This window comes from Neopelma chrysocephalum, unplaced genomic scaffold (genome assembly GCF_003984885.1).
Source record: "Neopelma chrysocephalum unplaced genomic scaffold, ASM398488v2 Primary Assembly neopelma1_97390, whole genome shotgun sequence".
NCBI lineage: Eukaryota > Metazoa > Chordata > Aves > Passeriformes > Pipridae > Neopelma > Neopelma chrysocephalum.
Window position 1 is genome coordinate 1,218,553 of NW_020926031.1, and position 18,336 is coordinate 1,236,888.

General features: G+C 54.9%; 1 protein-coding gene across 1 annotated transcript; it reads left to right on the plus strand.

Moving 5' to 3' along the window:
* Window positions 1-4,476: 4,476 nt before the first annotated feature.
* On the plus strand, window positions 4,477-12,094 carry LOC113961670 (solute carrier family 2, facilitated glucose transporter member 5-like). Its single transcript, XM_027672115.1, has 12 exons — window positions 4,477-4,614; window positions 5,593-5,691; window positions 6,168-6,328; window positions 6,411-6,535; window positions 6,779-6,924; window positions 7,059-7,137; window positions 7,493-7,680; window positions 7,807-7,917; window positions 9,064-9,165; window positions 9,692-9,767; window positions 11,254-11,381; window positions 11,613-12,094. Exons 1-12 carry the CDS (start codon window positions 4,477-4,479, stop codon window positions 11,850-11,852), a joined length of 1,593 nt encoding a protein of 530 aa, XP_027527916.1. The 3' UTR covers window positions 11,853-12,094.
* Window positions 12,095-18,336: the final 6,242 nt, after the last annotated feature.

An 18,336-nucleotide genomic window follows, 5' to 3' on the forward strand; every position in this document is an offset into this window, starting at 1 on the left:
GAGTCTTTATTCCAGATTTCTAGTGCTGGGACAGTGCTGTGCTACAGGGCACGAGGTGGAAAACTTCTCACAGGAATTCTGGATTTGCATCCAAAAACTCAAGTACTAAAGAGAGTCTTTGAGAAGGAAAAGCAATCTCAATTGTAAATTTCCACTGGAAAAGAATGAGCACCACACAGATTATCTTAAATAGATTCAGTGGTTAATTACCCTTTCTGTTTAAAAATGTCTGCCTTATTTCCACTTCAAATGAAAGAGGAAAGTAATGTTTGCCATAGCTTCAAATTAACAGCATTTGATCAACCTACAGCTTTAAAATGAAATCTTCTCTTGTTTGGTGTTTTTTTATTGTTATATACATGCTTTCAAGAGTATAGTAAGATACTTTCTTGAAACGAGGAATTGGCCAGTTTAGATTAGCTAGGCTAGAATGAACGTAATTCTTACAATAAATGTTTGGGATGAGTTCAGCAGTTGGTGGTTCAAAGAGGGCTAGGATGTCAAACTTTCAGCAGAGGAGGCAGCACGGCCGTGGAAACAAAAACCCTGAGCCCTAGTGCTGCCATGGGTTTCTGTCCAGCTGTCCTGGCAGCCCTGCAGGGGCAAGGGCTGCACCTGGTTCCAGCAGTGTCCTGGCCCCTTTTGTTCAAAGGCTTTGTGTGGTGGACCCCCCTGCGTAATGGCACACCTGTCAGCGCCCAGGAGAATGTGGATATGATTCAGTGTTTTGTGGGAATAAGATGCCGCTCCTCGGCTTGAGAGCCTGCTGCTCTGTATAGCTCTGCTTTTCCAAGTGCTCAGGTTACTCCACAGCCAATATACAGACTTCCCAGGACTCTGTTCCAGGAGGGGCTGATGGGGGAGAAGATAAGAGGAAAAATAAGATGCTGCTTGCACTAACTATCCCATGCAAATCTGACATTACGGGCTGCAGCCTTTGGAGGTCTCAGCCTGTCCCCTTTGCCAGTTGATCCTTCCTTGATGACTGAAGACATCTGATGGACAGGGATGTTTTGCCCTTCTAGCAAGCTTCCAGGAGTGCATGTGAGTACCAGCCACTTTGCTTTACCCTAAGGGAGCTCAGGCACACATTCATTATATCCTCAAGGGATACTCTTTGCTTCTGATCCGTGTTACCTTCCCAGCTTGAGCTTTCTCTCCAAAAGGCTTTGCTGACATGCATCTGGCTGGCAGGAGCAGATAGAAATCTCCAAAGCAGCAGGGAGGTTGCTGAGCTGTTGGGCTGGTAAGCCAGGGACCACTGAATTTGGATAAGGAATATGACCAGGAAAATCTGGTCTTGAAAAGGTCTCATGTGTACAGGTAAATAGCCTTCCTGCAGATGGAGAACGATCAGATGGGCTTTCCAGTGCAACAAGGCAGAAATAGCAGCCTGAGTAGTGCTTTCACTGGGACGCGACTGACTTCCTTCCAGAGGCCACTGTGGTTTGAAGGAACTCAAGCCCCTGGTAAATGTCATGCAGCTGATGTGTCCAAAACTCCCTGTCCCATGCCCAGAGCATCCTGCTGGCATTTACAAAGGCAGATCAGGGAAGGCTTTTTGAAGGGGCAGTGAGGCAGGGAGGCTGCCAGACCATCTCTGTTTCTGCAGTGTCAACTCTGAATGGGCAGTGCTGGCAAACTGCTCTGACCTTCAGAGCTGTGGAGATGTCCATGAGCAGCTCTGCCTGCTGGGCCTGTGCTACCAAGTTCCCTCTCCTCTGGTGTGGGGAAAGGGGTCAGTGGCTGCTAAGAAATGCAGCTTTTTGCCTTCATATGAGCTGCTTATTGATTCCTTGTGGAATTTACCTAGTTTGAACTCGATAGTGGTGGGCAAACACCAAGAAGCAGCACTGAAGACCATGTCCTCTCTGAGGGATTTCTATTTCATCTTGGGAAAGGGGACAGACTCTCCCAGGGTGTCTTCCTCTGCATTCCCCAGTCCTTCATAAATCACCATACCATTTTTTTTGTGTTTTATGTCTTTGGTGTAGAGTCATGCATGGCTGGCTCGTGGCTGTCAGTACTTGTCCCTGGGGAGCTGGGAAAGGAGGCACAAGGCACCAGATTCTCTGACATTGCAGCAGGGCTAGCTCTGTCATTCCCCACCACACGAGCTGCTTGGAGCAGGATGAATCCTGCCTCTGCCCACACCATGAACAGCTGGACTATGAGGAAGCCTTCAGGGCTCCCAACAGCATCTCCATCCTCCTGGACATCGCTCTGTGCAGGATGCATACTGGGACCAGCTCCTGCTGTTCTGCCTCTTCCAGTTCTCCTGGGTTTCTTTGCATGCCCAGGCACTATGTGTCCAATGCCTCGAGGAGAGGAGGTGGGGACAGCCTCTGGAGACCAGGGCAGCAGCGAGCCAAGAGTGGGACAGGAGCTCTGGGAGTGACAGTGGGAGGGGATGAGGGCGGTTTATGGGCTCACAGCTGCTTTCCCAGCCATGGGGGGTTGTTTTAGCCAGGGACTCCCTGCATGGAGCCAGGGGGGGAATGCCTGTAAAATGTGGAGACGAGCTCCCTTGCAGCACAGAGCAGCGGGTGTTTCTCACCAGCATTTGTCTCGTCGTGTGCCACCATCACTAGGTCAGGTCACAGGAGTTTCTCCAATTAACCCAGCTCCCTGGTGACCCTCAATTGTCACTCCAGGCTTTCCTCCTCCCCCTTCCTGCCCCAGCACGTGTTTCTTACCTCTACATCTGCTGCTAAACCTCTGCTCCTAGCATCCCAGCAACTACTGGGAACTGATGGCAGTAACCCAGATTTACTCCCTAAATCAAGGCAGTGGCCACCCCCTGGCTTGGAGCTGTGTCCTGAGGATGTCCCTGCTTCAGGATGCCCCAGCACCACCAAACTGTGTGGTGGGAGGGAGGGCTGTTGCTGCAGGGATGAGCACAGGGCTTTTGGATGCGTATGGGCTTCAGTGGAGAGGAGCTGGGAAGCTCCAGGAGGATTTTTAGGTGGTACTTACTGGGAGAGTACCAGAATGGGGGAGAGATGGCTGCTGCTGTTTCCTCCTCTAACTGTGGCACAGACCACTGGACTGGGTACATTTAATCCTCCAGGTGCTGGTCCCAGAGATGAACCATGTACCTGGATGACTGGAGTCAGAGCACGGCTGCAGGACACAGCATGGCCTGGCTTAAAATCCTGTCCCAGGTTTGCTGCTTTGCCTTGTCTTAGCACAGGGCTTGGGGTGAATCCTGGGGGCGTTTAGGGCTGCCCTGCAGCACTGCAAGTGCTTTGGGCCTGGCTGGAACCCATAGGCTGTATGTCCTCCTCCTGCTGGGTCATCTCACCCCTGGGCATGTCCAATAAATGGATCTTCCTCCTTCTGCTCTGGGAATGAACCAGGACAATCCCCAGAAGAACTGTGGCTCCCTACAGGTCTCCCTTACTGTGACCCTGTCACCGAGGTCTCTGTAGCCCAGCACTACTGCACAAAGTTAAAGGTGATGCCCCAATCAAGACCTGGAGAAACTGAATCTGGGCAAGACACAGAAGCTCTTGAATGGGTGCCTGCCCTGGGAAAAGCTGAACGCTAGGAAGCTGGGAAGGGCTAGTGGCTGAGGGGGAGGGCCCGGTGCTTTCAGGAGGAGGTGAAGGCTCACACAGAGGGAGGAGAGAGGAGCTGGAACATCCTGTGTGGGAGGAGTCGTGCCCGGGCTCTCCCTCACCCCAGAGAGCCCGTTTGGGGCTGGGCATACCCCACGGGCTTGGGTGCCTGTGCCTGTGAGGCTCTCCCAGGTCTGCTCTGCTTTCCCAGCCCAGCAGGACCGTCCTGAGTGGGGGCAGCCTGTCGGGACCTGTCCCTTTTAAGCCCTTGGAGCTGTTGCCAGCCCTGGCTTAGTGGGGTCCCTATCACTTCAACTGGCTGTTCGGCAAATTAAGAACTTGCTATTAGGCTGCTAATTAAAGGCACTTCACTAGCAGCAGGGGAAGCAGCTCCTGGCCGCAGCAAAATTGGATTCCTCTGAGCTTCTATGAGCCGAGTCTCTCCTCTCTGGGGCTCGGGGCTGTGCCCCTCCATATCCAGCGAATGCACCTGCCCCGAGCCATGGTCGTATGGCTACCAGGCTCCTCCCGAGCCGCAGGGACTGGGGCACATCAGCCCCACGGTGGCAGAGGGGCCGGAGGTGATCGAGGTCTTGGGTGATGTCCCCGCCTCGGGGGGTGGTGCAGTGATGTTGCCCTGCTTACGGTCCTCGAGGCCACCCCCGTTTGGAGGGGACATGCGGGAGCTCTCAACGGTGGCAGAGCATCACATCGGTCGTCCCACTGTCCCCAGGCTTGGCCGTGACCCCTCAGCGGGCTGGGCAGCCCGGAGGTGCTGCCCCTGCCCTCGGCGAGGGAGGAGGCCCCCGGACTCCTCCTCCGGCCGCTCAGGCGCCTCCAATGAGCCCCGGGGCACCCGGGCTGCCTGCCCTGCCCTGCCTTCCCTTCCCTCACCCCCTCCTTCCTCCATCTAAAAATGGGAGAGACCAGCCAGGCCGCCGGACCGGGGCTGCCTTCCTCCCCCTCTCCTTCTCCCCCCTCCCCGCGCTCCGCCTGCAGCCTCTCCCCGACGGTCGGGAAAGGGACCCCGCGGCCCGGCGGGGACATCACTGGGGTGAGCTGTCCCTGCGGGCCGGGGGGGGCTGCGCCATCCCTGCTCCTCTCCTGCCTTACGGTGCCCCGTTCCCCCAGGACCCTGGCCTGACGCCCCCATGGCCTGACACCACCCTCCCTTTTTTCCCAGCTCGGGATTCCTGATGGGATTAGGGGGGATTTGCTGTGCGTGAGCCGGGAGCTGCTAGGTGCTACGGATCCGGCTACCGTGCGGGGGGTGTTGCGAGGAGGGCCGGGCTCTGGGTGCTGGGGAGCGTGGCTGCTCCCGTGGGATGCAGAATCACTCCGCGTACACCCCGTCCCAGTCCTGTCGCTGCGGGGATGGGAGACGCTCATTGTTCAGGGGGAGACAGCCGGGTGCAGCACCCAGGGGTGCTCCTGCAGCTGGAAGTGCTCTGAACGCTCCTGGGCACCCAGATCGCTGGGTCGGGGCACGGGCTCTGTTCCCCCGCGGCCGCGGGCTCTCTGCAGTGAGGAGCCCCAGCAGCCGGGGCAGGAGACAGAGGTGTTGGTGGGGGCGAGGGTTTAGGAGATGGGTGCACGTGGTGTTTGGGGAGGGGGGGCCGAGACCTTCCCTGGGGACCTGCACCTTTCAATGGTGCTGGGCCGCTCTCAGCAGTGCCATTTGCCCCATCGAGTGAAGGGAGGGGTGTCCCTCCCTCCCCTTCCTGCCCCTTTCCATCTGCTGCCCACTCCCAGCTGGGGACAGGTTGCCTAGTTTACTCAGGCTGGGCCCCCACCAGAGTAAAAAAAGCCTCACACCACAGCCACAAGACTGGGGAAAGCTGGATTGTCTGCACTGGGTGCTGGGCACTAGCCAGAAGTGGTGCCCAGCTCAGGGCTCCATCACGTGTGGGTCTTTGCCCTGGGCCAGGGTCATCCCTGCTGGAAAAGGGACAGTGACCCTTGACATGACACATGATCTTGGCCCCTGGCTCTGCTGATCAGTGCCATGCTCATCCTTCTTCCTCTCTCCCAGCGTCTCACCTTCCCCCTGCTGTCGGTCACCCTTCTGGTGTCTTTTGGCTCCTCCATGCTCTATGGCTACAACCTTGCCGTGGTGAACTCACCAGCAGTGGTAAGGGACAGGCAGCCTCTCTGGAAGCAGGGAAAAGGGCTCTGTATCCCCCTCTAGGAGGGTGGAGGGATCGCTGCCCAGCATCCCCACATCAAAATGCTGACATTTTCCTTGGGCAGTCACCCATGGAAAGCAGTCCAGGGAGAGGAACGGCATGGGAGGGACACGGGAGGAGGCTGTGTTCATGTACTCCAAACTGGTCCCCCTGGGAAGGCAGAGGCTGGGGAAAGCTGGCCGCAATCTCCTTGCTCTAGCTCAAACTCTGTCTGGCATCTTTAAGCTGCCGTTAAGCCTCTCTGATGCTGACACAGGCTGAGCAACCCAACCAGCACATCATAGTCATCCTCTGTCATGTCTTGCCCAGCATCTCCTGCAATGCTGTTAAACTCATGGCATTGTTCCTATAGAGCCTGTCTTCCCTTGTCTTCCCCTTTCTCCCAGTACATTTGGTGCCCATGTGTGTCTCTGCCCTGCAGCACATAAAGGCTTTCTACAATGCCACGTGGTCCCAGCGGTATGGACACGAGCTGACCCCTGGCCCCTTGACCCTCCTCTACTCTCTGACTGTCTCCATCTTTGCCCTGGGAGGGCTGGTGGGCTCCCTGCTGGTTGGGATGCTGGTGGAGCGATACGGCAGGTAAGGGTGTCATACCATGGGACAGGGTGATTGAGGGATGGGGTGGGATGGGAGGAACTGCCCTTCTGCTTGTGCCTGCTAGGAATGGCGCTCTGAGCCGCAGTGCTCTCCTCGTCCTCCTGGCCAGCGGCTTCATGGGCTTCAGCCGGGAGCTGGGGTCCCCTGAGATGGTGATCATCGGTCGCTCCATCACAGGGCTCCACTCAGGTACGAGTGCACAAACCCTTCCTTACAGCTCAGTCCCCTACAGCCCCTTCACAGGGGGCTGGAGAAAACTTCATATTCCCCCCAGTCTCTGTGGAGGGGTCTCTGGTACAGACAGGGCACCTCCCTGGCCATGGGGTCCCTGCTGTGGCTGATGCTGGGCATGGGGGGAGATGCACCAAGTCTCTGGCCAGGCACCTTTCTCCCCACTACCTCTCCCATCCCAGTCATTCCTGTCCCTGCCAGGTATCTGTCTCAGCGTGGTGCCCCTCTACCTGGGAGAAATCGCTCCCAAGAACCTGCGGGGTTTCCTGGGCCTCATGCCTACTATCTTCATCTGCCTGGGGGTTTTTGCTGCGCAGGTCCTGAGCCTCCCGGAGCTGCTGGGCGAGGTGAGCACAGTACGCCAGCCCACACGTGCTGGACCCTGCTTTGCCCTTCCCATGACTTGTCCTATTTCAACTCCTCTCAGGACAGATTCTGGCCCCTTTTGCTGTCAGTGGTGGTTGTTCCTGCCTCCCTCCAGCTCCTGCTGCTGCACTGCTTCCCTGAGAGCCCACGATACTTGCTGATAGAGAGAAACGATGTCTGTGGAGCCACCAAGGGTGAGGGGATATCTTGGGGGAGACTGGCCCTCCAGAAGCTGGGCGCTTCTCCAAGGACTCCCAAGACCAAGGTGCATCCTCATGGCACCCTTCCACACCCAGACCTCACAGCCCACCACAATCCTTATGGTTCAGTCCTTCCGTCCCATGCAGTTGTGCCACAGCATTTCCATAGTGCCCATCACTGTGGGTGAGGCTTTTCCCAAGTTCCTATGGATGCCGAGCCCCACAGGTCAGGGAGGTCTCCTGGGGAGGCTGAGCCAGAGCAGAGCCAAGCCCCTGCCCTGTGCCATACCAAAGAGCATCCACCCTGGGATGGGGAGACATGTGTCCGTGACCCCTGCTCTTCCCACAGCACTGCACCAGTTCCTGGGGACCCCTGATGTGCAGGATGTGATCGAGGAGATGAAGGAGGAACAGCAGTCGCTCTCCTCCATGGAGATGGTCTCTGTGTGGCAGCTGCTGCGGGACCGCTCTGTCCACTGGCAGACCCTCTCGGTGGTGGTGGTGAATGCCGGCATGCAGCTCTCAGGGATTGATGCCGTAAGCTCTGCAGGGTCCTTGCTCCAGGACCTGGCTCTGCAGAGGCTGAGCTGAGACCTGGCAGCTCATTTCATCAAGTGTCCTACGGCTCCAACCCCTGCTCATGCTATGTCCCCTCCTCGGCAGATTTGGTTTTACACCAACGTCATCTTCGAGAACGTTGGGATCCCTGTGTCCCAGATCCCCTACACCACCGTGGGCACTGGTGCCATTGAAATCATTGCTGGGCTGATTGGGGTGAGTGATGGATGGACAGACGGACACAGCCCCTCCATGCCTAAGCCTTGTTGCCAGCTCCCAGCACCATCAAACGAGGGGCTGAATGGATCCCCAAATGTCATCTGTGCCACAGCACAGATGTCCCTTTTGTGGTGGGACAGAGAGTTTGACAGGGAAATGGGGATGGGAGATGGGATGAGACAGACTCAGTTTGGGGGTCACATCTAGAAGGGGTGGGAGAATTTTGGGATAGCAGGGAGGTTGGGGAGAGATGCCAGGCAAGGAGCAGGTTGGAGATGATGGAGAGGGCTAGAAGTTCCTTCTGGCTCCCACTTTCATTGTCACTCTGTTAGCAGAGCCACATGTCCCAGTCTGCCCCCCCAGCCAAGCACTGGCCTGGTCCCAGACTAGCAGCTCTGCCCCCTCAGCCAGCCCTCATTTAGCTGGAGAGTTAGCACTGGGCTGGGCAGATTTATGTCCCTTGTCCCATCTGCAAGTGTCACCCAGGGCCATCCCAAGCCACCTAGCACTAAATCCACACCCTGACAATTAGAGAGATGGATGTCAGTGGCTTTTCCCAGAAAATCAGGAATGAGTGGGGGGGTCTCCCCTCTCCCCATAGCAACCCACTGCAGAGTGGGCCCCCTGCCTCTCTGAAGGGTGCCCCCTTCTCCCCTCCCCTGGCTGTGGGGCTGCCCCAACCCCCCGGCAGCCGCCCGGCATAGAGCCAGATTGCTCAGGAGCAGCCCCTCAAATGGCCCCCGATGGACACGCCAAGATTGGTTATAAAATTACAGGCATTTGTTCTGCTGTCAATACCCTGCCTGCTCCAGCCGCTGCGCTGCCTGCCCACACCCTGCCTCTGCCCACTGCCCCACAAACACCCCGTGCTCAGCCCAGCACCTCCACTTGGCACTGGTGGGAATGCAGCCATAGGGTCACCCTAGTCAGCCCTGACCCTGCAGCCTAATGGGACTCTGTGGGACCCCTCTCCTGCCCCATGCGTGCTCACCCCTTGCACTTTACATGCCTCAGCCCCAGCCCTGGAGCTCTGACCTGGGGCTGCCCAGGAGCATCCTCCCACCTTCAGCTGGATCTGGGGTTCAGGGGTGCTCCCATCCACCTTGGAGCTCCCCACCACCCCTCTCTGCTCTCCTCTGGCAGTGCTTCACCATCGAGAAGGTGGGCAGGCGACCTCTCATCATCATCGGCTTCTGCGCCATGGGCATCTGCTCGGCTGGCATCACTGTCTCCCTGCTGCTGCAGGTTGGTCTGGCCACTGCCACCCCCAGGGCCGCTGCCACTCCCTGGGCTGGGGCATTAGTGGGGGTTGGGTGATGTAAGGCTGGGTGTCACCTTGGGGGAGGGAGCATGCATGGAAATGAGAGGTGCACTGGCTCTCCCAAGTAATACGTTCCATTCAAAGTTAAAGAGAAGGAAATTTTAGTGCAAAGAACAAAAAAGAAAACACAAATTCAAATGAGAAAAGTCCTGCTGCTTCTGGTAGCTTTTCTGCAGAAATTGTTGCTACCAGACAGGCAGCTGTGAAATGCCAGGGGAGGTGGAGAGGTTTGCAGGGTCCTCCTTCTTCTGTCTGCTCCCAGGGGATGTTCCTATGACTCTGGGGACATCTCAACATCATGAGCTGCAGATCTTGGCCAAGGTTGAACCTCACTAGCTTTGCCCCAAACCACCCACTGCTTGCCTGCATCTCACTGATGTGTCCTGCGTGGCCACTGACTCCAAGGGCCACCACCGAGCCAAGCAGCTTCAGCCCAGTGTCCCCTCACAGGCTGCCCTGCCCTGGATGCACTACGTCAGCGTCGCCTGCGTGGTCGGCATCATCGCTGGCTTCTGCATGGGACCAGGTGGGGCTGGGACCTGGGGAGCGGGGGGCGATGGAGTGGGAATGGGGGTCCCAGGGGACCACCAGGATTTGGAGAACCTGAGCCTTGGCCCCATCCCTGTGGCCAGGCCCTGGTTTACCGTGCTGCACCCCACAGGTGAAACCTCCCACAAACCTCTCCAGCCCCATACATCCCCAGGGCACACTCTACCTCCTCCTCCTTGTCCCTGCTCCAGGGCCAAGCAGGATGAAAGCCCTGGCAGCCTTCCTCAGACCTCTCTGGAGGTGCCTCCCATCACAGTGCAGAACATCATCCTGTCCCTAACCAAGTGCAGGCTCGAACAGCCAGGAGTGAAACCTGGACTGGTTTACCCAGTTGATGTATTAGCAGAGCTGCCAACAGATCTGTAATTCATCCTCAACCTAGACTTTATTCACTGTAATTACATCTTTAATTAGGATTTTAATGGCTCATTGTTCACAAACAATGATGAATAGGAGTTTTAAAACAAACAAAAAATATATATATCTGTGTTCTGGGCAAGCTGTGAATAAGAGTCCATCAGGGGCTCCACTCCTCCCTTACTTCTTAGCACTTGTTTTTTGGTTTATCTTTTCCCTTAGAGCATCCTTTATAAAGACGTCCCAGCCAGCCCTGTGCCAGGCAATGGGGCTCCAGTCATGTCAAATACATATCAAATACAGTCCCTTGCCAGATTCCCATGTGTCTTGGGATGTCTTCTGGACCTTGGATCCTGCTCTCCAGCACAGGGACAGTCCTGGGACCCATGGCTGCTGGCTCAGTGACACATGGCAGGAGAGGCTGAGCCCTTCCAGGAGAAGTAGTCACAACCCATGTCCAGTTTTTAGTCCAGTAACAAGCTGGCTTGGAAAATCATTTCCACACACATGGGAAAAGTAGTTGGAAAATAACATGTCTGTGTCCTGTGGGAAATTCTGATGCTCAGAAATGTGGTTGCTTCTTTCCTGCCTAAATCAGCCACAGTGGGATAGAAGCTAATTGATAGAAGGAAATTTTCTGAACTGTTTTGATCAAGAGAGCCTGGAAAGAGCATTATGGAGGGTGCCAGGAAGATTTTTCTCCATGCCCGTGATCTCTAGGAGATTTAATGTGTCAGTATTTAGAAAAATTATTGAAAAATGAGGATCCAGATGAAATATTCCACCCTTATTTTGACTCAACCTGAAACTTTAGGTCACACAGCTTGTGAAACTGGCCTCAGCACCCAGCAATGTGCAAGTGTGGTATGTCAGGGGGATCATCACCCACCCACCAAGACATATCCCAAAGGGAGGCCAAAGGCAGGACACTGGTCCACAACACTCCCTGTCCCCTCCAGCTGTCCCAGCACCAGCAGTTTAAACCCTGAGTCTTGCTGGGCTCCAACCCTTTGGCCACAGGACTGAGATGGACAGGACCCGTTGACCCCAGGGGTGCTTGAGGCAGCCTGTCCCCCATATCCTTGATCTGTCCCTTCCCTCTGCAGCTGGTGTCCCCTTCCTGATGACAGCCGAGCTCTTCACGCAGTCGCACCGCCCAGCTGCCTACATCGTGGGGGGGTCCCTCAACTGGCTCTGCAACTTCACCATTGGCTTCATCTTCCCCTTCTTGCAGGTACCAGTCCAGAGGGGCCATGGAAGAAGGAGGGGATGGACACAGCCCTGCTGCTCTCCCACAATAGGGTGCCAAGTCAGGCTTAACCTGAGAGATGCTCATGCTCCTGGCTCAGCTCAGTGCTGGCTGGAGCCAGCCTAGGGAGGGGTGATGGGAGGGGACACTGTCTCGTGCCATGCCCAGTTTGAGAGTACCTGACTCTCTGCCCCATCCTACTCTTATTGTCCCCAGATGTCAGCCGGTGCCTTTTGCTACCTGGTTTTCTGCGGTGTCTGCCTGCTGGTGGCCCTGTACGTCTACTTCATCATCCCTGAGACCAAGAACAAAACCTTCATGGAGATCAGTCACATCTTTGCCACCCGCCGCTCCGTCCTCTCCATCCCAGCCCATCTCATTGGAATGATGAGGCTCGATGGCTATGGGACCTTGGATAACAGCTCCCTGGAGGGCTCAGGCTCCAGCCTGCCCTGATCTGGGTGGACTGGAGGGGATCGGGATGGTGGAAGAGGCTCGGGGCTGGGGAATAAAGTGGGGGCCAATTTGCTCTGACCTGGTCAGCTCTGGGTCTCCCAGGACATGTCACTGTGCCGCAGCCTGTGGCCAGGATGACGCACCAGGGTGGCACTGACTGCTGTGCATGACCCCCATGCTGGAAGAGATGCCCCCACAGAGACGAGGGCACCCCCTGTGGCAGAGGATTCTCATCACTCCTGGGTATGGAGCCTTGCCAAGAGCTGCCCACGTGAGCTGTTTAATAAAGACCATTGCCGCCAGAGCCATCGTTCGGCAAGTTCAGCCTGGAATGACGGCAAGCTGTAGTGTGCTGGAATGGGTGGGTGCTTCCCCAGTGCCAGGGAAGAGCAGAATGGGATGAGGGATTTCTCCTCCTCCCCAAGGAGGCTGGAAAGGTCAAAGGGAGGGTGATCAGGATGTCTCCTAGGCTCTTGCATCTTACCCGGGTGGGTCATGCAAAGCCAGAGGCTGTTGCAGAAGGAACATAGAGTAGCTCTGAGCTGGGGGAGACTGTCCAGCTGCTGTGCCCCTCCACAGCCTGCTGGAAGCCCCTTGGTGCCTGGCCTCGCATGCTGGCCCCAAAGACTGCTCCCATGGGACCCCTGCATTCTTTGCCCTTGAGGATGAAGGGATCCAGGATACACCCACATCCCTTTTCTGCACCCCATTAATTGCTGTGACCCCAAGGTGCTCTCCAAGCACGACGTCTCCCATATCTCTGCCCTGAATCCTGGGGGCTGTGTTGCAGAGGGAGGGGCTGCCCTGTGTCCCAGGACTGCTGTGAGCATGGCAGTTGTGTGACCAAGGACCCCCACAGCAGCTCTCACAAACATCATGGGGTTGGGGGCTCCCAGGCCAGCAGACCCTCCAGGAGTTATGGTTTGCAGGAGAACTACAATATTTTGTTCTGGTAAGAGGTAAACCACAGGCAGTGGGGAGGGCTGTGTGGCCAAACCCTTCTTATGCTAATGCAAACATCATTTATTTTGTTGCCAATAATTTAGCCCTCTTTTTCTCCAGGTTCCCACCCTGTGATTGGCCCACAGCTTGTGTGTTTGGTGCTTGTGGTCACTTGGTGAGGAGCCCACCCTTCCTGCATCCCTTGGCAAAGCCTCAGGGCACCTCTGGGGGTGGGTGGGTGCTGGACCCATGGGGACTGGACCATACTGGGTCCCCAGTGCCTGGTCCCATCACCTCCATCCTAAGCCACTAGCTTGGGACTCTCCTGCATCTCAAGCCATTTAAAGGACATCAGTCAAAGCAGGGGTCATGGCTCCACAGCATCAACCACTTCCCACTCTGCCTCCCTCCTGACTCCGCTGCTCTCGGCAGCAGAACAGAGCGGTAAATATGTGCAGCATTACATATGTATAATGGAGTGTAAATAACCCCAAAAAGTGCATTGTAAATAGACTCCAAGTTTATCCTTTATTAATGAGGCACTGAGTGCCCTGCTGTTTTAGAGCAGCGAGACTTTGATAATATCAAAACCTAAATTACACTTGTGTCTCTCATTCCCAGCAAACGACAGCATCATTTCAGGCCTCTTTGCCACTTGTATTTATTTATTCTGGTATTTATCTATTTCTCCCACCCAGCATGTGGGGCAGCTTGGAAGATGACCCCTGCCCTCCGTGTAGGAGGCAATGGCCCCCCTGGGACCAGCCCCCCCATTCTGGGGTCCTGGAACAGCCAAGGAGCTGGGGTGTTGCCTTATAGCCAAGGACTGCTCTGTTCTGGCTGGTGAGATGGGGCAGACCTGCAAAATGTGGGGTCAAGGCCCATTTTTGCCAGAGCCTCAGACACCACCAACAGTCCCCTCCTCCCAAGGACTGGAGGTCACTGGTCAAATTCCATGGTGCCTTTTGGATGCACTTGGTCCTGGGGACCCTTTTGAGAATATTGTGCCAAAGGACATGTCCATCCTCTTTCCATCAGGACCTGGGGGTGAGGAAACCCTGTGCTCATGGAACACTAGCAACTCATAATCTTTTTTGTTGAAGCTATTGGGGCAGAATCTCTGTTTTGGGGCTGTCAGTCCAAGCTGCCCCTTGCCACTGCTCTGGTACTCCTGCAAAAACAGTATTTGGGCTTCCCCTCTGCTTGCCTTGCCCAGTGAGGCATTCCCAGCCTCTCTGCTGCAAGCATCTCATGAAGGATACAGCTGGACGAGCTTTGAGCTGCTTCTCCATGTCCAAAGCTGCTTCCCCCTGCCCAAAGCAGCTCTCTGGATTCAGGCCTCCAAAAGCACTGGTTCTATTTGGTGAGGGTAAGGCTGTATTCTCTAGCAGTGTCCAAGCAGACCTTGAAAGACTGGAGAAGGTGCAAAGAAGAGCCTGAGAAATTAATTGGATGCCTGGAAATGCTCCTGATCCTCTTAAGGTTTGCAGAAATGAAGATGAAGGTGGCTTTCTCCAAATGTGTAAGTGCCTTCTCCTGATGTGCCCAGTGCTAGAGGGTGGGTGAGTTTAAGCATTGAGGTATTCACATACCTCCAGCATGGAGGGCTGGGACTCACCCCAGACACACTGGAATGGGAAAGAAGGCCCTGGCTCAAACTCTCCAGATGCTTTGAAAGGGGCTTCTCAAGGAAATGGTTATGGCCCATCAGTGGATATCTCCAGATCCTTCATGTAAGCTCTCCTGGAGGGTGCCTGGCTCACGGTGAATGGTCACATCCCAGCTGGGAAGCTGATAAAGGCTTGCTGGACACATCCTGGTGTCCCTGTGCCATCACTGGGGCTTGATGGTGCAGCAAGTGGCCCTGGGCCATGGTCAGACAAGACAAGGAGAATTCATACCCTGCCAGTGCCCTCAGTCCCTATGGCTGCAGCAAGGATGAGCTCCTGGAAGATGGATCCCGGGAACTCACCAAGCCCCTGAGGCTGAAACATTCTTGCACTGGTTTCCCCAGGTGTTCTAACAGTGAACTGTCCCTGTCACCTCAACGTGGATGCCTTCACTCCCCTCAAATCCCACCTGACTACAGAGGCTCCATCACGGACCAGTTTTGGCTGGGGTGAGGTTCCTGTGTGCTCTGCCTCCTGCCTTCTTCCATGTGGAGAAAGCAGGGCTGGGGCAGTGCCCCATTGCCCCACAGAGCTGTCTCCTGTCTCACTAAGATCATCCATGTTTCCAGTGCAGCAGCCGTGGGAGAAGGATGCTAGAGATAGGGAGCATTTCCTGGGGTCATGTCAGTTTGCAAATAGACCCTATGTCTGCAGCCTGGATCCTGGATGAATTTGAGGGGTTTTAGGGGCTGATTCTGGAACCTGGAGGTGGACAAGAGGCTTGGTATGACCCTGAAATGCAAACCTACATATCCTTGAAGCCATTGTATCCTGAGCTGCATCACAAGAGGCATGACCAAGAGACTGAGGGATTCTGTCCCTCTGGTACACCCTTGTGAGACCCCACCTGGAGTATTGCATCCAGCTCTGGGGCCCTCAGCACAGGAAGGACATGGACCTGCTGGAGCAAGTCCAGAAGAGGCCATGAATATGGTCAGAGGGCTGGAGCACCTCTCCTGTGAAGACAGGCTGAGATAATAGAGGTTTAGCCTGGAGAAGATAAGGCTCTTGGGTGACCTTAAAGCACCCTCCAGTAGATAAAGAGGTTGCAAGAGAGCTGGAGAGGGACTTGTTACAAGGGCATGTAGTGACAGGACAAGGGAGAATGGCTTTAAACTGACAGAGGGTAGGTTTAGATCAGATATTAGGAAGAAATTTTTTACTGTGAGGGTCATGAGGCACAGGAATAGGTTGCCAGGAGAACCTGTCGATGCCCCACCCCTGGAAGTGTTCCAGGCCAAGTTGGATGGGACACTGAGTAACCTGGTCTAGTGGAAGGTGTCCCTGCCCATGGCAGAGGGGGTTGGAACAAGATGATCTTTAAGGTCCCTTCCAACCCAAACCATTCTGTGAATCTGTGATTTACAAACACATCTGCAGGCCTCAGCTACTCAGGACCATTCAAAGCAGGGTAAAGCTGGTGGAGTTTATATGTGCCTGCTTCAGGTGTCCCATGGACACATTTGTGCTATGGTAAACCTGTCTCCCTCCTGGCTGAAAATCGTCTTCCAGCTGGGCCTCCCTGGGTTGAGACCACAACTCTTATCTCCTAAAGTGCAGAACCAGCTCCAGCCCAGCCTGCAGTTCACACAGGTTGTGGTCAACAGTCTCTTTGCAGGTAAAAATCTAAAATGAGTGATTTTTTTTTAATTGTGTTCTGAGTAAGAGGCACTCATCTGAAAACCAGCACCTTGGAGGGGTGGAGAACAGAGATTTGTTTCTTTTAAAAGCCTAAAATATTTCCTCGGCATCAACCCCACCCCCTCAACCTCTTAAAAAAAATATGATAGACAATTTGAACAATTTGAGGACACATTTGGGGTGGGAAAAAAGTGTTTGTTACCCCACCAAAAAAAACCCAACTCTGTTTGAGTGCCTGCAGGTCCAAGGCCAGGGCTCTGCTGGAGCAGGTCTCTGCAGAGGTTGCGGGGTGCCGGGGCTGGTCTGGGTGTGGGTGGCCGAGGCGAGGGTGGCCAAAGCGAGTGTGCCCGGCAAAGGGTGCACACCAGCAGATGGCACTCCTAGAATTTATTGCTACAGCAAGCTGCCTTTCGGAGAGCAGTCATGTAGGAGATGTCCTATTATATGGGCAGTTGACTTTAATAGTCATTGTGTGCTTAAAGCACAGCAAAACAACAGTGGGAAAAAAAAAAATCCCCACTCCACTTGGATGGCCCTTTTCCCCCCAGCCCTGCTAGTCTATTTGTACAGTAAATTAAAAATATGAATCACTTCTCTCTACTGCCTCCCCAAACACTCATCCTGTCAGGCTCTGTGTTGTCTTCATTTGTATTACCTTAATTTAATGTTAATTATGTTCTTCATTTACAAAGAACAAGCATTTACACTCCCTGTCTGGGGATTTTCCACACTCGCGGTCTCCACAGACGGGGAGGCGAAGGGGAGCGGTGGAGGCAGCGGTGCCGGGGAGGAGGCTGTTAGCACGGCCGTGGGAATGGGGGGAGCAGGGATGCCACCCCCCAAATGAACTGGTAACGATGAGCACTATTGCCTTTCGATTTATGAAACCGTATCACTGCCTGTGCTTAAATCCCCCCTAATAAATCCTTTTTAAAAGGTCCTCGGCCAATGGAGGGCAGTGATTTATGGTGGGGAGCTGGAGTGGACGGAGGTTTGGTGGCAGGGTTTGATGCCGGGGGGTTGGGGACCCATCCAAGGACGTCACGGGGCTGGGAGCCCGGCCACTGCTGGGTAGTCCTGAGAAAATCTCCCAGGCACCTTTTCCCTGATGTCTGCAGGCTTGTCGGATGCTGTTGGCGATGGGATGACCTGTAACCACAGCATGGATGAGGACTGCAAGTCCCTGCTCCATGCTTCAGTTTCCCCATCAGCACCTGGAGACAACTACCCCTCTCCCAGATCTACCCACCCTCAGTGCTTGCTGGAGAGCAAAACATTGGGCTGCACTAACAGAAATTACTTGGGGGGAGTGTGTGTGTGTGTGTGTGTGTTTGTGTGTGTGTGTATGTGTTTGTGTGTGTTTTCATGGGCACACACATAAAGGGCCCAGGTCTCTAGAAAAAAAGCCCTTCACCTCACCCCAAACCTGACTCTCCCATGCACAGACCCTGTGACTGGAAGAAGGAAGGACAGAAAACAAAAATAAGAAATGCAATGAAAGAAAGCTCTGTGAGCTTTCCTGGACCATCTGATACATGTGTCCTTCTTCACAGCCTGCCCCTGCTCATCCCTGAGATGGGGGACATGGGGCTGAAGGCTCTGTGCAGAGCCACATTTTCAAACCTTGAGCCCCTCATCTGCACCCTATAATTGCCTGATCTTCTGGCACCATGTCCAGCCACAGGTTGGGAACATCAGGGGCTTCTCCCAGAGGTCCTGAGGATTGGCTTTTGAGCAGAGGAAGAAGCATCATTGTCCCCATTTGGTCTCAGAGCTCCTGGAGTCGTATTTTGCTGTGCAAGTTGGGGTTGTACCAGTACATTGTGGGAGCTGAGGGGGCAGTGGGTAGATCTGGCTGAGACACCCACCCCCAAACTCTCCCAAACATCCTGTAAAGCTAATTAAAAAAAAAAAAAAAAAAGCAGCCCAACAAACCTGCCTGTTCTGTAGGACCACAGGAACTCCAGAAAAACGCAGAAAACAGTCTCCCACTGCCATGAAAACCCAAGGTGCCACACACCTTCTGCTGACCAGCATTCCTCCTCTCACCATCACCTGTTTCCATGGCAACAGGCACACATTCTGGGGTGAGAACCTGAGCCCTCTTGCCACTGAACTGGCCTCAGGGCCTGGGGCAGGTCTCCTTGCTAGCTGCTTATGGGGAAGGTCACAGGTTTAACCCTCCAGACTTCTCCTGCCTCAAGTCCAGCTTGCAGCTGCAGAGTGCTGTC

Bases quoted from the DNA above. Each gene is read 5' to 3' on its own strand.
- LOC113961670 (XM_027672115.1), top strand. From the start codon at position 4,477: ATGGGAGAGACCAGCCAGGCCGCCGGACCGGGGCTGCCTTCCTCCCCC. The intron at 6,925-7,058 runs GTGAGCACAGTA...GCCTCCCTCCAG, and splicing joins TCCCGGAGCTGCTGGGCGAG to CTCCTGCTGCTGCACTGCTT. The intron at 11,382-11,612 runs GTACCAGTCCAG...TATTGTCCCCAG, and splicing joins TCATCTTCCCCTTCTTGCAG to ATGTCAGCCGGTGCCTTTTG.